We start from the raw sequence: 24,081 nt of genomic DNA, 5'->3' as shown, positions 1-24,081 counted from the left end.
TACACATGGCCCTGTTTGTAAACTTTAGCTGTTGGCTTGGCATGTACAGCTGTAGGTCAATGCTCCCACTCTGGCACCAGCAGCCAGTGGTAAGTCCTGTGCATGCACAGACTCATACCCAGTGAACCCAAAGACGGCAGCTGTGTTGGTTAAGTTCCGTGCCTTTGCAGTGTTGACATGTGGACTTGGCTCAGCTCGCTGCTTGGTGGGATGAGGCATTCCACCTCCCACCCCTGAATCTTCATAAGCTATTACTCATAGTTACATAGGCTACTGCTGTCAGTTCAGGACATGTTGTAAACTCAATGCTTAACAAATACCACCTAAGTGTCCACTTGCAGATAATATTTTGAATACTGCGAAGTCATTTACACTCATAAAGTTTTTTATGAACAGAATTCTATTCCACTTGTTACTACAGCATAAAAAGGCTTCAGTCTGTCTGCTGCTGTAAAACAAGTTCTATGTTTTTTCCCGGGGCACAAGTGTGATGTCGATGTTTTCAAAATAGTTTCCAGTTCTCCATCTCATTTGATTTTCCCTTTCACCCTCTCTTAGCTCTCCTTTCTTTGCCACACATTTCTTCTGCTCACTTTCCTTTTATTGCATTTTGGTCTGCTCTCTTCAGTTTTTGTATTATAGAAGCCTGAGATGGATGACAACAAAAATAAACATAAACTGCACTCACCCCATTGCATGTGGACACTGCAAGTTGTGGCTACAGACGAGGTTCCTGGTACAGCCTGAGATGTTGATCCCATACGCGACACCGAAATCAAGAGACCTGTCGTGGATAACCTTTACAGAGGCAGGGTTGGACTGACACAGTAGGTTGTTGTCAGGAACATGATTTATAGTGGCTCAGAGAAGCTTCATTATTAGTCATACATTTTATTGAGGAAAGCAACACTCTGTCGTGGTAATGCCCCCCTCGGTGTGTGCCTAGGGCAGAAGGTCAGCTGCAGCTGAAGCGAGCCCCAAGGTGGCCCACTGGCTGGGAAGCGATGCATCTGCATCTGTCAGAACAATCGTCTGGTAAATTCCACACTCGCCTGCACCCTTGTAGCGCTGAAAAATAGTGGTGGTGCTACAGTATGGTTCTCAATGATATTATGGGTAATTTTTTCTTCTTCAATGGTGCTTTTTCCTCTTCTAGATGCTGTTCAAACTGCTATATTTTACCTGATCCATTTGTGCCCGCTTCTCACAGTCTTCTGCTATTGTAGCACAGTAAATCATTGTAAATGCCTTGGTATCTTCTGTAGTCTTCTTCTCTTTAGATATACCATTTGCTCACTTTTGTCCTTCTGAATCTTCATCCATTGTCATCAAAATTAAACTCCAGTTGATGTCCACTCATCTGGTCTGCTTTCAATACATCATCAACACACAAATTTGCCACAACTTAGGTCTCCAATTTACACAATTCTTCCTCTATTTCATTACACTATGATCCACTGCTTATATATTGCTTTTTTTTTCTTTTGCTTAATCTACCTGACCTAAATTTGTATTCACACAGACTTATTCATTCATATCGTCAACTGTTTCCAGTTTGTCTGTTTTCCATACCCCCATGTCCACTTATGGCATTTCTACTTAATGTTCAGTTTCTAAATTTTCTGATTTTGCAACATGTTCTTCTGGCTTGTGCAACATTTGCTTAAAATTATTTTTTAATTCTTCCCACCATTGTGTCTTTCTTTTCTCCCATTTTTCCCACATTTTTCTCATTCATTCTTCATTCTCTTTCTCCCTTTGTCTTATCCATGGTGCTTTCTGTAGTTTATAAATTCTTGACTTATTTACTGCCTCTCCTTCTCCTATAACCACTGCGCCTCCCTTTCTCACGAAAATTTCTGCAGTTGTTCTTTGAAACTGATTTCATTGCAGTTCTCACTTCTTTCAGCTATAATATGAACATTTGTAATAGTTCAGTCTCAACAGTTTGAATACATATTTAGAGTACAGTTCTAACACAGTTGTTGTTGTTGTTGTTGTTGTTGTGGTTGTGGTCTTCAGTCCTGAGACTGGTTTGATGCAGCTCTCCATGCTACTCTATCCTGTGCAAGCTTCTTCATCTCCCAGTACCTACTGCAGTCTACATCCTTCAGAATCTGCTTAATTTATTCATCTCTTGGTCTCCCTCTACGATTTTTACTCTCCACGCTGCCCTCCAATGCTAAATTTGTGATCCCTTGATGCCTCAGAACATGTCCTACCAACCGGTCCCTTCTTCTTGTCAAGTTGTGCCACAAGCTCCTCTTCTCCCCAATTCTATTCAATACCTCCTCAGTAGTTATGTGATCTACCCATCTAATCTTCAGCATTCTTCTGTAGCACCACATTTCGAAAGCTTCTATTCTCTTCTTGTCCAAACTATTTATCGTCCATGTTTCACTTCCATACATGGCTACACTCCATACAAATACTTTCAGAAACGACTTCCTGACACTTAAATCTATACTTGATGTTAACAAATTTCTCTTCTTCAGAAACGCTTTCCTTGCCATTGCCAGTATACATTTTATATCCTCTCTACTTCGACCATCATCAGTTATTTTGCTCCCCAAATAGCAAAACTCCTTTACTGCTTTAAATGTCTCATTTCCTAATCTGATTCCCTCAGCATCAACCGACTTAATTTGACTACATTCCATTATACTAGTTTTGATTTTGTTGATGTTCATCTTAAATTCTCCTCTCAAGACACTGTGCATTCCGTTCAACTGCTCTTCCAAGTCCTTTGCTGTCTCTGACAGAATTACAAAGTCATCGGCGAACCTTAAAGTTTTTATTTCTTCTCCATGGATTTTAAAACCTACTCTGAATTTTTCTTTTATTTACTTTACTGCTTGCTCGATATACAGATTGAATAACATCGAGGAGAGGCTACAACCCTGTCTCACTCCCTTCCCAACCACTACTTCCCTTTCATGCCCCTCGACTCTTATAACTGCCATCTGATTTCTGTACAAATTGTAAATAGCCTTTCACTCCCTGTATTTTACCCTTGCCACCTTTAGAATTTGAAAGAGAGTATTCCAGTCAACATTGTCACAAGCTTTCTCTAAGTCTACAAATGCTGGAAATGTAGGTTTGCCTTTCCTTAATCTTTCTTCTAAGGTAAGTCTTAGAGTCAGTATTGCCTCACATGTTCCAATATTTCTACGGAATCCAAACTGATCCACTCCGAGGTCGGGTTCTACCAGTTTTTCCATTCGTCTGTAAAGAATTCGCGTTAGTATTTTGTAGCTGTGACTTACTAAACTGATACTTCGGTAATTTTCACATCTGTCAACACCTGCTTTCTTTGGGATTGGAATTATTATATTCTTCTTGAAGTCTGAGGGTATTTCGCCTGTCTCCTACATCTTGCTCACCAGATGGTAGAGTTTTGTCAGGAGTGGCTCTCCTACGGTGGTCAGTAGTTCTAATGGAATGTTGTCTACTCCTGGGGCCTTGTTTCGACTCAGGTCTTTCAGTGTTCTGTCAAACTCTTAACGCGGTATTGTGTCTCCCATTTCATCTTCATCTACATCCTCTTCCATTTCCATAATATTGTCCTCAAGTACATCGCCCTTGTATAGACCCTCTATATACTCTTTCCACCTTTCTGCTTAGAACTGGGTTTCCATCTGAACTCTTGATATTCATACAAGTGGTTCTCTTTTCTTCAAAGGTCTCTTTAATTTTCCTGTAGGCAGTATCTATCTTATCCCTAATGAGACAAACCTCTACATCCTTACATTTGTCCTCTAGCCATCCGTACTCAGCCATTTTGCACTTCCTGTCGATTTCATTTTTGAGATGTTTGTATTCCTTTTTGTCTGCTTCATTTACTGCATTTTTATATTTTCTCCTTTCATCAATTAAATTCAATATTTCTTCTATTACCCAAGGATTTCTACTAGAGCTCATCTTTTTACCTACTTGATCCTCTGCTGCCTTCACTACTTCATCCCTCAGAGCTACCCATTCTTCTTCTACTTTTTCCCCCATTCGTGGCATTTATTCCCTTATGCTCTCCCTAAAACTCTGTACAACCACTGGTTTAGTCAGTTTATCCAGGTCCCATCTCCTTAAATTCTCACCTTTTTGCAGTTTCTTCAGTTTTAATCTACAGTTCATAACCAATAGAATGTGGTCAGAGTCCACATCTGCCCCTGGAAATGTCTTACAATTTAATACCTGGTTCCTAAATCTCTGTCTTACCAATATATAATCTATCTGATACCTTCTAGTATCTCCAGGATTCTTCCATGAGTACAACCTTCTTTTATGATTCTTGGACCAAGTGTTAGCTATGATTAAGTTGTGCTCTGTGCAAAATTCTACCAGGCGGCTTCCTCTTTCATTTCTTAGCCCCAATCCATATTCACCTACTACGTTTTCTTCTCTCTCTTTTCCCACTACCGAATTCCAGTCACTCATGACTATTAAATATTTGTCTCCCTTCACTACCTGAATAATTTCTTTTATCTCATCATACATTTCATCAATTTCTTCATCATCTGCAGAGCTAGTTGGCATATAAACTCGTACTACTGTAGTAGGTGTGGGCTTCGTGTCTATCTTGGCCACAATAATGCATTCACTATGCTGTTTGTAGTAGCTTACCCGCACTCCTATTTTTTTATTCATTATTAAACCTACTCCTGCATTACTCCTATATGATTTTGTATTTATAACCCTGTATTCACCTGACCAAAAGTCTTGTTCCTCCTGCCACCGAACTTCACTAATTCCCACTATGTCTAACTTTAACCTATCCATTTCCCTTTTTAAATTTTCTAACCTACCTGCCTGATTAAGGGATGTGACATTCCACGCTCCAATCTGTAGAACGCTAGAACGCCAGTTTTCTTTCTCCTGATAACGACATCCTCTTGAGTAGTCCCTGCCCGGAAATCCGAATGGGGGACTATTTTACCTCTGGAGTATTTTACCCAAGAGGACACCATCATCATTTAACCATACAGTAAAGCTGCATGCCCTTGGGAAAAATTACGGCTGTAGTTTCCCCTTGCTTTCAGCCGTTTGCAGTACCAGCACAGCAAGGCCGTTTTGGTTAGTGTTACAAGGCCAGCTCAGTCAATCATCCAGACTGTTGCCCCTGCAACTACTGAAAAGGCTGCTACCCCTCTTCATGAACCACATGTTTGTCTGGCCTCTCAACAGATACCCCTCCATTGTGGTTGCACCTACGATACGGCCATCTGTATCACTGAGGCACGCAAGCCTCCCCACTAATGGCAAGGTCTACGGTTCTAACACAGCTCACTCTAGGTCGTCACATGCTATTCCATACACCAAAAGTACAACTCTGTCACTCAACGGTTCTGCTGCGCCACTTCTTGGCCAAAATACAATTTTGTTTCTTGCAAATTAACATTTCATTATCTTCCACTGCTATTGTCATGCGGTGTGGAATATCCTGCAACTCTGGAGGCTGTTCCCTTGTGTTATTGTAGTTCCTTCTAGCATATCACTTTTGCGAAGCATATTTCATTTGTTCGATTCACTGTTCAAAAATTCCACTCTGGCTGTGTGGTTCACTTACTGTAGACACATGCCTCCGGTTCTTTGGTGATCACTATTTTACTTTTAATATTGTCCTCAATTTAGCCTCTACCAAGTACTCCTTCACTTAGGATTGTCCTGTCATGGTAGTTACATGTAAGGTTGGTTGGTTGATTTGCGGAAGGGACCAGGATGGGAGAGTAGTAAATGATGAATAATCAAATATAAAATCATACACCATGTCTCTCTTCAAAAAGAAATACGTAATTCTTCACACACAACAGTTATACCAAAACACTATTTATTGTACTGAAACTGACTCTTTTCCACAATATAAGTCAACATGTATGCATTCTTTCCTAATACATGCGCCATAGTTATTCTCTTGTTAAACATCGGACAATAATAGCAAATTCTACGGCTGCTAGTCCTGAAAGCCACGTGCCAACTAACTCTGATCATAGTATCACAGCGTGCAATTTTTGCTTTCTGTTAGTCTGCTTAAAATTGAACCAATTTGGCCCTCAGCCTACTTTTCATCATTCACATACATGTAACACTTTACAAGGCATGGAACCCTCTGTGGCACTCTGGCCATCACTCAGCTTAGCTACCCAAATGTTAAGCAGGTAAACATACCACGGTAATGCAAGGACACTTTACAGTGTATTCGGTAGAAGACTGATTTCATTAGCATTGATGCATGCTGTGCTGGGGATCTACCTTGGATGAGACAAAGGGTTGATAATTGATATTCAAAGAGAAACGAGTCAGAGGCATAATTACAGAAACCAATATCTGTATGTTAGAAGTACTGACACCGGCTGTTGAGACACTTGTCCCACTGTGACACAAGGCAGTGAATGGCTGTCTCATAAAATTCCTGGGTTCTATACGTACAGCTGGACATCGTCATCCGAGGTGAATCGTTTGCCCCTATGCTGACATTCTTCTTTGACCAAGATGGCCCACTTCTGATGCACTTCCTGCAGCACGGGACAACAGTGAATGTCTAGCATTACTCACAAACCTTGACCACCCATCGCCAAGCAATCAAATCAAAACAACCAGGCAATCCCACCCATGGGGTCATTCTGCTCCATGCCAATACAAAGTCTCATATGGCCAACACAGTCGCAGCACTCCTGCAGAAATTCAAATGGGAGGTTCTCAGCCACCCTCCATACAGTCCGGACCTCTCTCCCTGTGATTACACCATTTCTGATCGCCTTAAAAAGGCTCTGAGGGGTAAATGATTCACCTCGGACAACGCCGTCCAGCTGTATGTGCAGAACTGGTTAACATCGCAGTCCCAGGAATTTTATGAGACAGCCATTCACCGCCTTGGGTCACAGTGGGTCAAGTGTCTCAACAGCCAGGGTCAATACTTCTAACATACTGGTGTTGGTTTCTGTAATTATGCCTCCGGCTCGTTTCTTTTTGAATGCCCCTTATATAAAAAGGGATTGATATATAGAGAGTGATCAAGTGAAGGGCAAAGAGTAAGAGTGACTGTTTGTATTTTGTAGTGAGGGATGGTAAGTTTAGATGCTCCTGGCCAAAGAGTGTACCTTTGGGAATTAGAATGTTATTAGTATTTTGAAGAACATACATTAATAAAGTGCAAAATAACTTTGGTGAATGTTTACATGAAATGTGATGACTGACTATATGAGTCTTATTATAGCAGCTAGCAAGAAAGAAAGGGTGTGGTCCAGCACTACTCTTGAAAAAGTTGTTAAACATTCATTTATCTGCCAGAATCAAAGTGAAATTGCTAACAATTTACTGTAAATGGTGGCTACCCTATATCATTCCTGATTATGTGTTAAAAGCAAAATTGTGACAAAAACACAAGGCCCATTTGTGTCGAATAATTTCAGCTCGTGGCCACTTGAGATTCTCTATCTAAATTTATGAGCATTCCTGATCATTAAAAAGTATCAGTAACATACTGTAAAAATGTGGCACAACAAATGTAGTACAAAAGCCTGCCAGATTGCAAAAGCAGCCATAAACAAAACCTAAGAAACCACATGAGGTTTTGATAAACACTGTCCAGTCACAATAATGTGACCATCTGTCAGAAGCCTGAATAACCACATTTTGCTATGTGAACCACTGTGAAGTGTCGAGGAAGAAAGTCTATAAGGTTCTGGAAGTTCCAAAATGGATGTGGAGTCATGTTGACTCCAGCGCTATGGCCAACTGTGCTACGTTTCTCAGTTAAGGAACCATGCTGCAAGCAGACCGATCGAGGTAGTCCCATAGATTCTCAAATGGGTTTAACTCCAAGACGTTTGGTGGCCAGGGAAATAGGGCGAACTCATCCTGGCACTCCTCAAATCATGCATGTACACTAACAACAGTGAGAAACATTGCACTGTCCTGCTGGTAGATGCCATCATGCCAAGAAAAAATGGTTTCCAAGGAAAGATGCATCCATTTGTGTTGATCCATTGTGCTTTCCAGAATGACGAGATTACCTAAGGAAAGACACAAAAACATTCTCCATGCCATAATGCTCCCTCCTCTGGCTCGGATCCTTCCAACGATTGTTGCAGGGTGTTTTCTTTCAGATGTTCCACAACACACATGCCAACAGCCATGCCACACATCTCCTCAGCCGTAGTCCACCCGTCTTCTATTGCCCATGGTGCACCACAGTTATCTCGGCACTGGTTTTGGATGGCAACATTTTGCTATGCACGGTCTACAAACTTAGCTGTTTCAAAAATGCTTCCTTGCTCAGTTAGAAAACAAATGATCATCCCCTTTTGGATGTCACATAAATCACACATTTTCCACTTTACTGTTAGTGCTGCCACCTGCCGCCTGTGAGTGGTTATTGCATATTGATGTCTCACGTAGGTGGTGGTCATACTGATATTACTGGACCATGTATTACTTTGTATCTTCCCAGGGGCAAATACATTTCCTGCTTTCATAATTTGGTATTTAGTCATGCCCAAAGCCAAGGTTCTATATCAGAATAAGCATTGCTTGTCGAATAAACCAGTTACAACTGTGTTTGTCTTCGCAAGCCCAATAGTTTTTGACTGCTGATTTGTTTTGCTGGTACATCCAGATTCACTTGTGCAAAATTTTACTACTGCAACTGACTTTTAAACAAAGGTTAGGTGGTTGTCTTTGCAATACAGCCTGTGAAAAATTTACACTTTTTTTGCTTTCACCAAAGATATAAAAATATTAACTATAAATGACTTTTGGAAAGCAAATTGCTTATACAAGGATTCACTGAAAAGCAATGCCTCCACCTTCATAACTCTTCAACAGTTGGCAGCATGGGTATGTTTGTTCCGTAGCCTCTTCTCTATAGCTCCAGTTGGCGGGAAGCCTTAGCATTGAACGGTTGTTTTGTTACAGCATAAAGTGTGGAACCCCGTGCAGACGGTTGGTCAATGCCCTGCGCAGATGGTCTATCAATGTGATTTAAGCAACTTGTAGTCATTGAATTTTTGACAGCAGAAGGTGACACCCCAAAAAAGATTCACCAGAGAATGAGGCAGTTTATGGTGGTTATGTTGATGTGAGTACTGTTTGTCGTTGGGTGAGTAAGTTTAAAGATGTAGAGGCAGGAACATCTGACCTGCGTGACAAACAATGAGTTAGACGTCCTGTGACAGCAACCACCGAGTTTCACAAGTGAAATGTTGACAGATTGATTCAGGACGATTGTCGTATCACTCAGAGAGAAACTGCAAGTACAATCGGTATTTCACAAGAATGTGTAGGTCACATTATTGCTTTGCTTGGCTATCAGAAGATCTGTGCACGATGGGTACCCTGGATGCTGACTCCTGAAATGAAAGTGTACAGACTTGAAATTTGCCAGGAACTCCTCTCTCATTACGAGAATGAAGGTGATGGCCTTCCCATTCAATTGTGACAGGTGACGAAACATGGTTACACCATTACGAACTGGAGTGGAACGTCAGTCTATGGAATATCGACACAAGGGATTGCCCCAGAAAAAGAAATTCAAGACACAGCCCTCAGCTGGAAAAATTATGGCCACAGTGTTCTGGGACACAGACGGTGTTGTCCAGGTTGATTTCCTTGATCGTGGAACAACAACATGCTGCAAGCTCTGAAATTAAGGCTAACAAGGGTCCAAAAGAAAAAGGGAAATGTTTTCCTGCAGCATGACAATGCCAAACCACACATTTCACGTGCCACCATAGCAGAACTTCAGAGACTGAATCTCACCACCATACGGCATCCTCCACACAGTACACATTTAGCACCATCTGACTGCCATCTGTTCCTGATAGCGAAAAACGATCTGCGGTGACATCATTATGCTTCTGATGAAGACGTTGAGAGAACTGTGAGACTGTAGTTGCAGAAACAGAGTGTCAACTTCTTCCCTGAGGGCTCCAGAAAACTTGTTCATTGTTGGCAGAAATGTATCCAATTGGCTGGTGATTATGTGGGACAGTGAATATTGATAATTAAAGATCATTCTAAGGATTATTTCTGCATTTGATTTATTAAAATATTCCCATCCAAACCCAATTAATGCAGGGGGAAGCATTACTTTTCATTCAACCCTCAGAAATATTTTTCTAATATTCTAAAAACGAAAAACATGATATTTTTTAAAGAATCACAATCAAACTGAAACAGATTCAATCTTTCTTCATAGCATGAGTCTCATGCAGTTTTTCATATAAACATAAGAAACACAAAAAATGTAACATGTACAAAACAATGTACACTGATAAATTTAGGAAACCCATGCCATTTTCAAAATCTTGATACTTACACTTGTTTCCCGCAAATAATTATCATCATGAGGGTCCTCGGGGTCTCCAGTAGATCGTTTCTGAATGTGTACTTGTTTTGGCCCAGTGACTGCAAGCAATTCAGGTTGGAACAAACTCAGAGGTGCCACTATGCATTCATCCCCAACCTAAACATGAAATTACACACAAACATTTGTAATCAGTTCAGGATGTTCAACAGCTGGAGAAACATGTAGAGAATATCGAAGACTCCATTCTGGTCAGTCAGTGTTGTTGAGCCTTCTGGGACCTGTTTGGACTGAGTTCGGAGTTTTTTTCTTGTATGCATTAAATGTGTACAAATTTTTGTACCCTAGATATCTAAAAATGAGTAAGCATGTGTTAAAGTGATCGTATTGTCTGAGTCAGAAATAGCAAAGGAGGATGAATATGTGCAAGTAACCTGTGAATCAAAGTCACTTGTATGTGCAATGAATGTGTTTTATATACTTGTTTTGTGTTTAGTATCATTTTGTTTATGGTACTCCTTAGCTGATATGCAATGGATAGAGTTCATTAACAGAAATAAAGAATTCAGAGCAAGTGCTGAAGAGAGGTAGCAATGCTGTGCAGAGAGCCAAGGGGGATCTCAGAGTACTCCATTCAGGTGTATCCAAGACAAGAATATAAATAGGAAACAAATGTACAACAATAGCTTTTAGCTATCAGTCTGAGCTTAGCTTTTTTTGACGAAGTACAATGCCTACAAACAATTAGGCTCAATTTATACTGTGGTACAAAATGGAAGAGAGCAGCTGTAGAATAATAGTTGAAACTGATCATTCCATAGAATTAATATTAGAAAAAGTAGAAAGACTTTTTTATAGCAACTGAATGCTGGAAATGGAGCTTCTGTAACCATAAAATATTGAGAAGTGATTTGCCTTGCAATTTAAATACATAATTCCTGAAATATCTATGACATGCAGCAATGTGTTTCAATTGCTCTGTTTGAAATGTAGGGTACTTTCTCCCCAACTGTTAGCCTCCCATTATACACGCTCTCTCCCCACTCCCCCCGCCCCCCCTTTTCTTCTCACTTTCAATAATGTATTCTTCATAGCTACATTCCAGCATCATGGCTCAATTAAAATATTTACTACTCTCTGCCTATCTCTAACTTTTTTTTTTCAGTGGAATAATAACTGCTGAGCTAAAGAGCTTGAATACTGGTCTTTGTTTAAGAATGTACAGTTAAAAACTGCTTTCAATAGTATGGAGAGTCACTTTATCACTGCCATACAAGCAAGATCTCAACATTTTACACACTTATGAAATAAAATATGTCTGTCACTTTATCAATCAAAACAGTTAATTTTTGGTCATAGGCATCTTACCTGCAATGTGTATTTTCTTGTTGGTCGGTTTGGCTGCTTCAGAACAAATGACTTTTCTTGTGAACCACATATATCCTGCAAAAGTGTCTTGTAAGAAACTTGAACCAACTGCATGTAAAAAAGACAAGAAAAGCTTTCAATAAAGAACTGTTGGAAGTTAAATAGCAGTGTATGTGCTTATACATGAAACTGGCAACCCAGAACTGACCACGCGCAAAAAGCAGAAATGGACATAACACCCCCCCCCCCTCCCCCCCTTTCCACTAAAGCTATTAGTTATTTACAAGTCACTTGGTATCTTCTCATATTTAGAAAAATGAGTGTAATTAATGAACAAAATTAAATTTCCAGTAACTGACTAATAAGCAACTTTGAAGTACATACTTCTATTTGCTCACCTGTTTCTATTTCATATCACTGCTGAGTCACATAGAATTTATTTTCTCATTAAATTCTGTGAGAAGGAGCAGTTGTGTTATTGTTGCACTGAATTTTATATGTAACTAAGAACTCCTTTCACCAGCAAGAATACTTCACGAACTATTAATTCACTTCAAGTATCTCCAAAATGAGAAAGTGATCAAATAAATAAATGGAAAAAAATCTGCATGCTAAGCTGAAGCAAGTTCATATGTAAACATACAAGAGCCAGAGGAAATTGGACAGTTCAGGGTAAAATGTAAATCATCCAAGGCACTATTCAATAAGAGACTACACAGAACAGGACAAGATGAACCTGAATAATGCTAGTACAAATGAGATTTGCAAGTCTGAGACATATGAAGTGGCAGAGAGATCACTCTACAAGTTGGAGATGAGTAAATAACAGACAGAAATGATAACACAAATGAGAAAAGAGTAATATAACGCAAAATAAAAGGAAAGAACCAACAAACTTTGGAGAAGCAACCAAAAGAAAGAAAAGGTAACATAAAGGTAAGGTAACATATAGGTGGGATAGCATAAGTAAACCCAAACTCTGGTAAAAAGAAGAAAAACAAAAATAAAGAAGTGAATGTGAAGGAAAAGAAGCACAATAGGTTGGAGGACACCAATATACATGACTTAAAACAGTATGAAACAATAGGAGAGATAACTGTAAATTTAAGCAGTAAGAGAAAGTTCCCAACATGAAAAGTTTCAGAAGCAGCTGTAGCAAAAGAAGAATCCAGTTAGTAATCCCGATATACAAAACTGAACAGTGGCTACTGATAACTAACATAGTAGTGTGTGAAATCTTATGGGACTTAACTGCTAAGGTCATCAGTCCCTAAGCTTACACACTACCTTACCTAAATTATCCTAAGGACAAACACACACCCATGCCCGAGGGAGGACTCGAACCTCCGCCGGGACCAGCCACACAGTCCATGACTGCAGCGCCTTAGACCGCTTGGCTAATCCCACGCGGCAACTAACATAGTAATCAACTCAGAAGTGATCAAGCAGGTTTTTCTCTGCGATGGGCAGGATTAAATTGCTGCTGAAGAGTACCCAAAAAATGTTTTTGCAGTTAATCAGTCACAAGTACAGTAGACTCTCAACTGTCTAGCCTAATATGTTGGAACATCAAGCCGATAACAAAACGCTGGATAGATCGAAGTTCTATTAATTCTCTCTTCCAACCCCAACAGTACCATTCAAAACACCTCTTTTTTATACCAAAACTCAATTTCACTAACATTTTCTGATTTATTACTGAAACAAGCTAGTTATAAGTGTTTGTTATGTAAACGTACATACTCCACCCTTCAAAAATTACAACAGGAAACATAAAACAATCTGCATTGTAAAGTATAAATGTATGATTTACACACATGTGAAAACTACGCATAATAAAAAGGATGAAACTTACAGGCCTGAGGTGTTAAAAAAGTTTTTGATACACGACTGTTTCCATCCTTTAGCTCTCCTCCTTGCTGCAGTATCCCTCCACTTCTGCAAACAAATGATATCAGTTGGCACTACTTCCTCTTACTGCAGCATTGTCTCAAGCATTCTGAACCCTTCCGAATGTGGATTAATATTTATCCTCTCATTTTAGTTTGCCTTCTCCTATTGTGTTACTTCACCAAGCATCACCATTTCCATAACATCATTGTCAGTTAGTTCATCAACATCATCATTTGCCATCCATTCTGCAATGTCCTCCACATTTGACATCTCTACAATTTTAGGCAATGAAACAATACTGTCATTTCCATCTTTGACTTTGGTTTCACACATGGATTCAAAGTTGTTGTAACTGCGAGAGGTTGACATGACAGAAAGCGCGGCGGGACTCACAGAGCGGCCCACGAACGACAACAAAAACGGCAGAGGGTGGACACGACCAACGAAGGACCAAACAAACAACAACAAGATCAAAACAACAGAACCACAAGAAAACCACGTCCACTCGTACACAAAACAAGAAAGTAAAGATGCTGTCTAAGGCAAGGCGATAAGTCCAGAGACACACACAAGATTTGACTGGCTGGCTGAGCGAGAGGCAGGTGCTTAAATACATGATCAGGGGCGCAGCTATTGGCCGCTAGGACCACGTATTCCACTGTGGCGCCCTCACACTAAACGTGGGCCAGGAGACGCGGGCCGCCACGGTTTACGGCGCTATGGTGCACAGACCTCTAGGGGTCTTCGACCTCCATGCCGTCTGGCGCAGATTCAAATTCCGCGGCGCGCAGTACCAGAAAAGTTAAAATGTTCTCAATGATCTAAAATAATTTTCCAAAACCTTAGAAGCGATATGTTTGGAATCTCTTCCCATGCTTCAGCCAACCACATTATGACATCTAGCAAGTCAGATATTTTTAGAATGGTTACACAGTCTGCATTACTGTCAAATGCTGATATCAACAAATTGAGAAAATACTACTTCTTTAGCATTTAAAGGATGCTCTGATCCTTCGGCTGACAAAGAGCAGTCACATTTGGTGGAAAAATAATGCTTCGATATCTCAATCTGTGAGTTCATCACTGGCACGATGTGAAGGTGCATTATCAAGAAGCAGTAAAGCTTTCCTTGGTATATTATTGCCTTTCAAATATTTCTCTACAGCTGGTATCAATTAATTTTGGAGCCAGGTTTTAAAGATTTCTGGATTCACCAATGTTTTCTTTTGAGGACTGTAAGGTAGGGGCAGATTCCTCATTCTGCACATTTTTGAAAGCTCTAGGTTTCCATGATTTCCCTCTTTATGTAAGCCTAAGCTTGTGATTACCAGTTCCATTTCTTCAAGCCAACATGGTAAATTGTCCCTTACTTTTCTTCTACCCGTGCAATGCAGCTTTCTTTTTTGAAGCAAGCCTTTTCAAAGGGAGCATCTTGTAATGTATACCATTCTCATTGCAACTGTATAACTCTTCACCAGAAATTCCCTTGTTATTCAATTAACTTCAAAACACAGTCTTTAAATAATGGCACAGCCTGTTTGTCGGAAGATAAAGCCTCTCCATGAATGGTAATCTTGTGAATACCAAACGATTTTTTTCACCAATTCAACTATTCATCACTAGCAGTAAATTCTGAATCTTCTCCTCCTTTTTGGCACTGAAGTTTGCAATGCTTTTTTCTGCAGTATCGGCCCAGTAACAGTAAACCTTTCCTCTTAAATGTTTATGCCACAGATATAAAGCTTCCTCAACTTCTCTACACTTACCTTTCATTATTGTTTTACTTACTTTTAATCCACTTCCACTAGCCTGGGAAGCACACCACTTTTCAATTTCTGCTCGGTTTTTCTTCCAGTCTCCAACAGTACTTTTTCCTACCCCTACCTCCAAAGCAATAGTTTTGGCTGTTACTCCAGAATTCAGATGCATTAAAAAGCATGTAGATCTTAATCCATAGTCACTAGAAGTGTGTGTGTGTGTGTGTGTGTGTGTGTGTGTGTGTGTGTGTGTGTGTGTGTGTGCGCGCGCACGTGCGTGTGCGTAATTAAAATACAAAGGACCACATAAAAAAAATTAACAATGCAACCACTTTGCACATCTGACATGCAACTGTGGTGCAGCCAGACATCAAAGAGTCCACATTTAATAACAGGGAAACATACATTTATCAACCAGAACATCATCACTACTGACCTACTATCAATGTAAACCCATACACATGATAGCAGCATTACCCACTAGTCAGACACACACATGGTGCATGTAGTATCAGTCAGCGTGCTGTCCGTGTGTAGAATGGAGAAGTTGCATGATCTATCTGAGTTTAAACCAAGGGCAGATTATGATGGCACAGAGGCTTGGCTCAAGCATTTTGAAAACTGCACAGCTTGTTGGGTGTTTGAGGAGTGCTGTGGTGAGTGTCTTCAACAAGTGATGAAACCAAGGTGAAACCACTTCCAGACATCATGGGGTTGGGCAACCATTCCTCATTACACGTGTCGGACATTGTAGGTTGGGCAGACTGGTAAAACAGGACAGGCAGCAAACTGTGGTGGAACTAATATCAACTTTTAATGCTATGCAGAGTACAAGTGTGCCTGAAGACAGTGCACCGAACACTCCTAACGATGGGCCTCCGTAGCCAATGACCCGTGCATGTGCCAGTGTTCATACGACGACATCAACAACTATGACTGAAATGAGCAAGTGATGATTGGAACTGGACATTGGCACAATGGTAGACCACATGCTCTGATGAATCCCGATACCTTTTTAATCATGCTGATGGGAGGACGCGAATCCATTGCCTTACAGGGTAACAGCTTCTTGACACCTGTACTGCAGGATGGAGACAAGCTGGCAGCGGCTACATTATGCTCTGGGTTCAGTGGAGCTCATGCAAGGCACCATGACAGCCAAGGAGTCTTGTACACTGGTTGCAGACCATGTACCCCCCCTCATGATGATCATTTTTCCCGACGGTAGTGGAATTTTTCAACACAATAATGTGCAATGTCACAAGGCCAGAACTATGATGGAGTGGTTCGAGGAACACTGTGGCAAGTTCCAATCGATGTGCTGAACTTGATCGAACACATCGGGGATGTGATTGAACAGGAGTCACAGTTCATCGCCTCCAACCACCACCCTCCCTGCCCCTCTGAAATTTATGGGAATTTGGTGAATTGTGTGTGTAGATGTGGTACCAATACCCTCCAGCAACCTGTTAAGGCCTCACTGCTTCAATGCCATGATGTGTCGCAGCTGTCATCTGTGCCAAATGTTGATATACTGGCTATTAGGTAGGTGATTATAATGTGTATTGCCACCAAAGTAATAAATAACAGGAATGCACACAGGTGGACAGACTAAGTGGAGAAATTCTAAATGTCATGGGGAGAGGCACTGTGCCATTTATCTAAGATTCCTATTCGAGCTCCCAGATGGTTGGAAAAAAGTGGCAGTTATATCTATATAAAAGGAAAAGGAGCAAGAGACAATATAAAAAACTAAGGACCAATTAATCTTAACTATATTGTAAAATATTTGAAGAGATTGTTGATAAATATACACTCCTGGAAATTGAAATAAGAACACCGTGAATTCATTGTCCCAGGAAGGGGAAACTTTATTGACACATTCCTGGGGTCAGATACATCACATGATCACACTGACAGAACCACAGGCACATAGACACAGGCAACAGAGCATGCACAATGTCGGCACTAGTACAGTGTATATCCACCTTTCGCAGCAATGTAGGCTGCTATTCTCCCATGGAGACGATCGTAGAGATGCTGGATGTAGTCCTGTGGAACGGCTTGCCATGCCATTTCCACCTGGCGCCTCAGTTGGACCAGCGTTCGTGCTGGACGTGCAGACCGCGTGAGACGACGCTTCATCCAGTCCCAAACATGCTCAATGGGGGACAGATCCGGAGATCTTGCTGGCCAGGGTAGTTGACTTACACCTTCTAGAGCACGTTGGGTGGCACGGGATACATGCGGACGTGCATTGTCCTGTTGGAACAGCAAGTTCCCTTGCCGGTCTAGGAATGGTAGAACGATGGGTTCGATGACGGTTTGGATGTACCGTGCACTATTCAGTGTCCCCTCGACGATCACCAGTGGTGTACGGCCAGTGTAGGAGATCGCTCCCCACACCATGATGCCGGGTGTTGGCCCTGTGTGCCTCGGTCGTATGCAGTCCTGATTGTGGCGCTCACCTGCACGGCGCCAAACACGCATACGACCATCATTGGCACCAAGGCAGAAGTGACTCTCATCGCTGAAGACGACACGTCTCCATTCGTCCCTCCATTCACGCCTGTCGCGACACCACTGGAGGCGGGCTGCATGATGTTGGGGTGTGAGCGGAAGACGGCCTAACGGTGTGTGGGACCGTAGCCCAGCTTCATGGAGACGGTTGCAAATGGTCCTCGCCGATACCCCAAGAGCAACAGTGTCCCTAATTTGCTGGGAAGTGGCGGTGCGGTCCCCTACGGCACTGCGTAGGATCCTACGGTCTTGGCGTGCATCCGTGCGTCGCTGCGGTCCGGTCCCAGGTCGACGGGCACGTGCACCTTCCGCCGACCACTGGCGACAACATCGATGTACTGTGGAGACCTCACGCCCCACGTGTTGAGCAATTCGGCGGTACGTCCACCCGGCCTCCCGCATGCCCACTATACGCCTTCGCTCAAAGCGTCAACTGCACATACGGTTCACGTCCACGCTGTCGCGGCATGCTACCAGTGTTAAAGACTGCGATGGAGCTCTGTATGCCACGGCAAACTGGCTGACACTGACGGCGGCGGTGCACAAATGCTGCGCAGCTAGCGCCATTCGACGGCCAACACCGCGGTTCCTGGTGTGTCCGCTGTGCCGTGCGTGTGATCATTGCTTGTACAGCCCTCTCGCAGTGTCCGGAGCAAGTATGGTGGGTCTGACACACCGGTGTCAATGTGTTCTTTTTTCCATTTCCAGGAGTGTATAAAGGAATGTTTGCAAGAAGGTGGGTCATAGTGTAGGAGGCAGCCTGGATTCAGAACTGAGTTTTGAAAAGAGACGCAGCTAGCTGGTTTTCAGAAGTGATTACAGGAGAGGATAGTTTGATTTTGTAGCCACTGACCCCCCCCCCCCCCAGCTTCTGACAGGGTGAATCACATGGCATGGTACTACAAACAAAAGTGCAAGGTCTAGACCATAATGAAAAAGTTGTATTTGGGTGACAGCATGAAACAAAGAAAACAGAGGATGAAGACGGAGCCACTGGCTCCAAAAGCTTGCTAATTACAACAGTCTTTTATGTGTGTGTTCTGCCACAGCTTAGTGAGTAGATTTTTTATACATCCAATTAAATAATTTTGTCAATAACTGATTGTTTTCGCTATTACAGTAGCTGACTTGATATAATATAATGTCCACCTGCACATTCCCTTCTCCCACGAGTGTCGTAACAGTATGTCAGCCGCAAGCTAAATGTTAACAGGAAAAGAAAATATTGACATTATCATTTATTATATAACAGTAACAATAGAGTAGAATGTTTTTATATTCAAGGACTTCATTTGAATTTCCCAGTTTTTCAAGGTTATGTAACATTCATGGCTAATTCCCAGTTTTCAAGGATTCAAGGATTGCTAGCCACCCTGTAGGATGTAACTGGTGTATGAGAATCAGTAGAAGTTAATCACAAGAGATCCAGCACAAATGGCCATTTAAAAACGCAATTTGAAAAATTCTTTAGCTGAAGATAAATATTACAAAGAGAAAAATAACAGTTCTAGTATAAATCTTCCACAACAATCAAACAGATAATAGTGGCTACATATGCTAGGCATTGATATGCTCTCTGCAATGTAGTTCTGGAGTTCTATCTGCAATAAACCTCATTTCTGAGAAAGAGTTGTATGAAGGAATTAATGAGACTATGGCAGATGTTGAAGAGCTATAGTTTGTCTCCCCAGTTCATGTCAGATGTCGCTTTAGCAGTCTGATATGAAGTCCACAACCACTAACCCATGAGGTGGAGCTTGGCTCCCCAGTTCATGTCAGATGTTGCTTTAGCAGTCTGATATGAAGTCCACATCGACTAACCCATGAGGTGGATATCTTCACGAGTGGGAAATTTGCGGCTCAGGGTGAACAAGTATTATCGTCCATGAAAAAAAATTCTGCACAAACTGCATCTCCAAAAAGCTGACATTGAGGTTGTAGTATGTCATCTTTGTACCTCTTGTTACATACAGTAACCCTCCAAGCATCAAATAAGATAATGCGTTCTGTGGGCGTGGAATCAGAGATAATGTGTTCAGTGGCGTGGAATCAGCAGACGGTGTTTCCAACATACAGTAAAAAGTTCCATCCAGGTCTTAGCTGATATGATTCAAGAAAAAATAAAAACAGACCTACCAAATTCACATGACAAAAATTTTCCTTCAGCTGACGAAGAAGCATAGCATCAAGTTTACTGTCTGGATTGCATGTTCTGTATGGAAAAGCACATTTCTGTAGAAGCCATAAAAATGCCTGAGTGATGTCTCCTCCACCATAGTCCATACGAACCTGAGGAAAAGATAAACTCAATTACAAATTATTCAGTATATGTAAAAATAAAAAATGATACTGACTGTTAATATGCTGCTCATAGATATATCCCTTTTTTTTAAAAAAAAAAATCAAATTTAGTACAAAAGTAAGGATTTAATTGTAAATTAACATTGTAACTTGCTGATGAAACGAAGATGTGTGATCCTTCTCCCCCACAGCTTTGTTACCTCACTGTGTTTATTGCTTGCCCTTAATGGACATGACATGACATTGACAATGTTAAGTTCTTCTTCCCTAGTTTTATTTGCATAAAGCAAGTCGGGCAACAGAAGAGTACTTACAAAATAAAATAAGTACTAGGGTACACCAGCCTGGCAGCTCACTAATTACAAAACTTTATTTGTTCTGGTTTAGATCACATTTCAGTGCTTTCTTTCTCCTTTTTATTTTTATAGTGCTTTCTGAAATGAATGAATAAAGCTTACATTATGCTTCATTTTACATTTTGTACTGCACAATGCAGCTGTTAATATTTAATGGTGTTTCACATTGTAAGCTAAGCATAGAGATTTGTCCTTTCTATATAACCATATTGCTCAAACATCCATTGTTGTTGTTCTGGTCTTCAGTCCAGAGACTGGTTTGCTGCAGCTCTCCATGCTACTCTATTCTGCGCAAGCTTCTTCATCAAGTAATTGCTGCAATCTACAGGGTGATTCAAAAAGAATACCACAACCTTAAAAATGTGTATTTAATGAAAGAAACATAATATAACCTTCTGTTATACATCATTACAAAGAGTATTTAAAAAGGTTTTTTTTTTTTTTTCACTCAAAAACAAGTTCAGAGATGTTCAATATGGCCCCCTCCAGACACTCGAGCAATATCAACCCGATACTCCAACTCGTTCCACACTCTCTGTAGCATATCAGGCGTAACAGTTTGCATAGCTGCTGTTATTTCTCATTTCAAATCATCAATGGTGGCTGGGAGAGGTGGCCAAAACGCCATATCCTTAACATACCCCCATAAGAAAAAATCGCAGGGGGTAAGATCAGGGCTTCTTGGAGGCCAGTGATGAAGTGCTCTGTCACGGGCTGCCTGGCCAGTAAACTGCCTGCCAGTAAACTGTTTATACCAACGTTTAATACACCACCTATCAGGAGGTTTAACACCATACTTCGTTCGAAATGCACGCTGAACAACTGTCGTCGATTCACTTCTGCCGTACTCAATAACACAAAAAGCTTTCTGTTGAGCGGTCGCCATCTTAGCATCAACTGACGCTGACGCCTAGTCAACAGCGCCTCAAGCGAACAAATGTACAACTAAATGAAACTTGATAGCTCCCTTAATTCGCAGACAGATAGTGCTTAGCTCTGCCTTTTGTCGTTGCAGAGTTTTAAATTCCTAAAGTTGTGGTATTCTTTTTGAATCACCCTGTATATCCTTCTGAATCTGCTTATTGTAGTCATCTCTTGGTCTTTTTACCCTCTACGCTGCCCTTCAATACTAAATTGGAGATCCCTTTATGCCTCAGAACATGTCTTACCAACTGATCCTTTCTTCTCGTCAAGTTGTGCCACAAATTCCTCTTCTCCCCAATTATATTCAGTACCTCCTCATCAGTCACGTGATCTACCCATCTAATCTTAAGCGTTCTTCTGTAGCATCACATTTCAAAAGCATCTATTCTCTTCTTGTCTAAACTATTTATCATCCATGCTCCACTTCCATACATGGCTACACTCCATACAAATACTTTCTGAAAAGACTTCCTGACACTTAAATCTATACTCAATGTTAACAAATTTCTCTTCTTCAGAAACTCTTTCCTTGCCATTGCTAGTCTACATTTTATGTCCTCTCTACTTCAACCATCATCAGTAATTTTGCTCCCGACAGTAAAACTCATCTACTACTTTAATAACATCAGGGATAGGCTACAACCCTGTCTCACTCACTTCCCAACCACTGCTTCCCTTTCATGTCCCCCGACTCTTATAACTGCCGTCTGGTTTCTGTACAAATTGTAAATAGGCTTTCACTCCCTGTTTTTGACCCCTTGCATTTGAATTTGAAAGAGAGTATTCCAGTCAACATTATCGAAAGCTTTCTCTAAGTATACAAATGCTAGAAACATAAGTTTGCCTTTCCTTAATCTATCTTCTAAGACAACCGTAGCGTCAGTATTGCCTCACGTGTTCCTTCTATGGAATCCAAACTGATCTTCCCCAAGGTCGGCTTCTACCAGTTTTTCCATTCATCTGTAAAGAATTCATGTTAGTATTTTGCAGCCATGACAGTTCGGTGATTTTCACACCTGTCAACACCTGCTTTCATTGGGATTGGATTTATTATATTCTCCTTGAAGTCTGAGGGTATTCCATCTGTCTCATACATCTTGCTCACCAGATGGTAAAGTTTTGCCTGGGCTGTCTCTCCCAAGACTATCAGTAGTTCTAATGGAATGTTGTCTACTTCTGGGTTTTTCAATGCTCTGTCAAGCTCTTCATGCAGTATCATATCTCCCATTTCATCTTCATCTACATCCTCTTCCATTTCTATATTACTGCCCTCAGGTACATCATCCTTGTATAGACCCTCTATATACACCTTCCACCTTTCTGGTTTCCGTTCTTTGCTTAGAACAGGTTTTCCGTCTGAGCTCTTGATATTCATACAAGTGTTCCTCTTTTCTGCAAAGGTCTCTTAATTTTCCTTTGGGCAGTATCTATCTTACCCCTAGTGATATATGCTTCTACATCCTTACATTTGTCCTCTAGCCATCCCTGCTTAGCTATTTTGCACTTCCTGTTGATCTCATTTTTGAGATGTTTGTATTCCTTTTTGCCTGCTTCATTTACTGCATTTTTATATTTTTTCCTTTCATCAATTAAATTCAATATATCTTCTGTTACTCAAGGATTTCTACTACCCCCTGTCTTTTTACTACTTGATCCTCTGCTGCCTTCACTATTTCGTCTCTCAAAGCTACCCATTCTTCTTCTACTGTATTTCTTTTCCCCATTCTTGTCAATCATTCCCTAATGCGCTCTCTGAAACTCTCTACAACCTCTGGTTCTTTCACTTTATCCAGGTTCCACCTCTTTAAATTCCCACCTTTATGCAGTTTCTCCTGTTTTAACCTACAGTTCATAACCCATAGATTGTGGTCAGCGTCCACATCTGCCCCTGGAAATGTCTTACAATTTAAAACCTGGTTCCTAAATCTCTGTTTCACCATTACACAATCTATCTGAAACCTTCCATTGTCTTCAGGCCTCTTCCCCATATACAACCTTCTTTCATGATTCGTAAACCAGGTGTTAGCTATGATTAAGTTATTCTCTGTGCAAAATTCTACCAGGCGGTTTCCTCTTTCATCCCTTACCCGCCTCCATATTCACCTACCACTTTTCCTTCTCTTCCTTTTCCTACTATCAACTTCCAGTCCCCCACAACTATCAAATTTTCGCCTCCCTTCACTGTCTGAATAATTTCTTTTATCTCATCATACATTTCTTCAATCTCTTCATCATCTATGGAACTAGTTGCCACATAAACTTATACTACTGTGGTAGGTGTGGGAAATATAATGTAGGGAAGTATACACAGTGTTTAATTGTTCAGTTAAGGTATGGGATTATCCAATAATAATTAGAGGACACTTTAAACTACAGAGTATGGGCTGAATGAATGTCAATGGATACACTGCAAGTGGTATGGACAGAAGTTTTGCGATGTAGTTCTGGACACATTTTCTGAAAACTGTCTCGAGCAGCTGGTGCGACAACAAACACAAGGAAATATTTTAGACCTTGTAGCTACAAACAGTGATCTTATCAATAGTGTCAATATAGAGACAGCAATCAGTGAGCATGATGACACTGCACCAATGTACCGTAAAGTGGCAGATTGGGAAACAACATTTGCAATTACTGATACTGAGACTAAGGATCAATACTA

The 24,081-nt window shown here is 41.0% G+C and overlaps 1 protein-coding gene across 4 annotated transcripts in view; it reads right to left on the bottom strand.

The window, feature by feature from the left end:
• Positions 1-24,081, bottom strand: part of LOC124798017 (actin-related protein 8) — a 173,646-nt gene that overhangs the window by 45,803 nt on the left and 103,762 nt on the right. For all 4 annotated transcript variants that reach the window (XM_047261215.1, XM_047261216.1, XM_047261217.1 and 1 more), the window contains exons 7-9: positions 19,975-20,127; positions 11,669-11,743; positions 10,313-10,459 (exon numbers count right to left, since the gene is read on the bottom strand). In XM_047261215.1, coding sequence (XP_047117171.1) covers positions 10,313-10,459; positions 11,669-11,743; positions 19,975-20,127 — 375 coding nt within the window. The remainder of the gene's footprint in view (positions 1-10,312; positions 10,460-11,668; positions 11,744-19,974; positions 20,128-24,081) is intronic.

Source organism: Schistocerca piceifrons, chromosome 5 (assembly GCF_021461385.2).
Source record: "Schistocerca piceifrons isolate TAMUIC-IGC-003096 chromosome 5, iqSchPice1.1, whole genome shotgun sequence".
Taxonomy (NCBI): domain Eukaryota; kingdom Metazoa; phylum Arthropoda; class Insecta; order Orthoptera; family Acrididae; genus Schistocerca; species Schistocerca piceifrons.
This window is presented reverse-complemented; position numbering and strand designations above follow the sequence as displayed.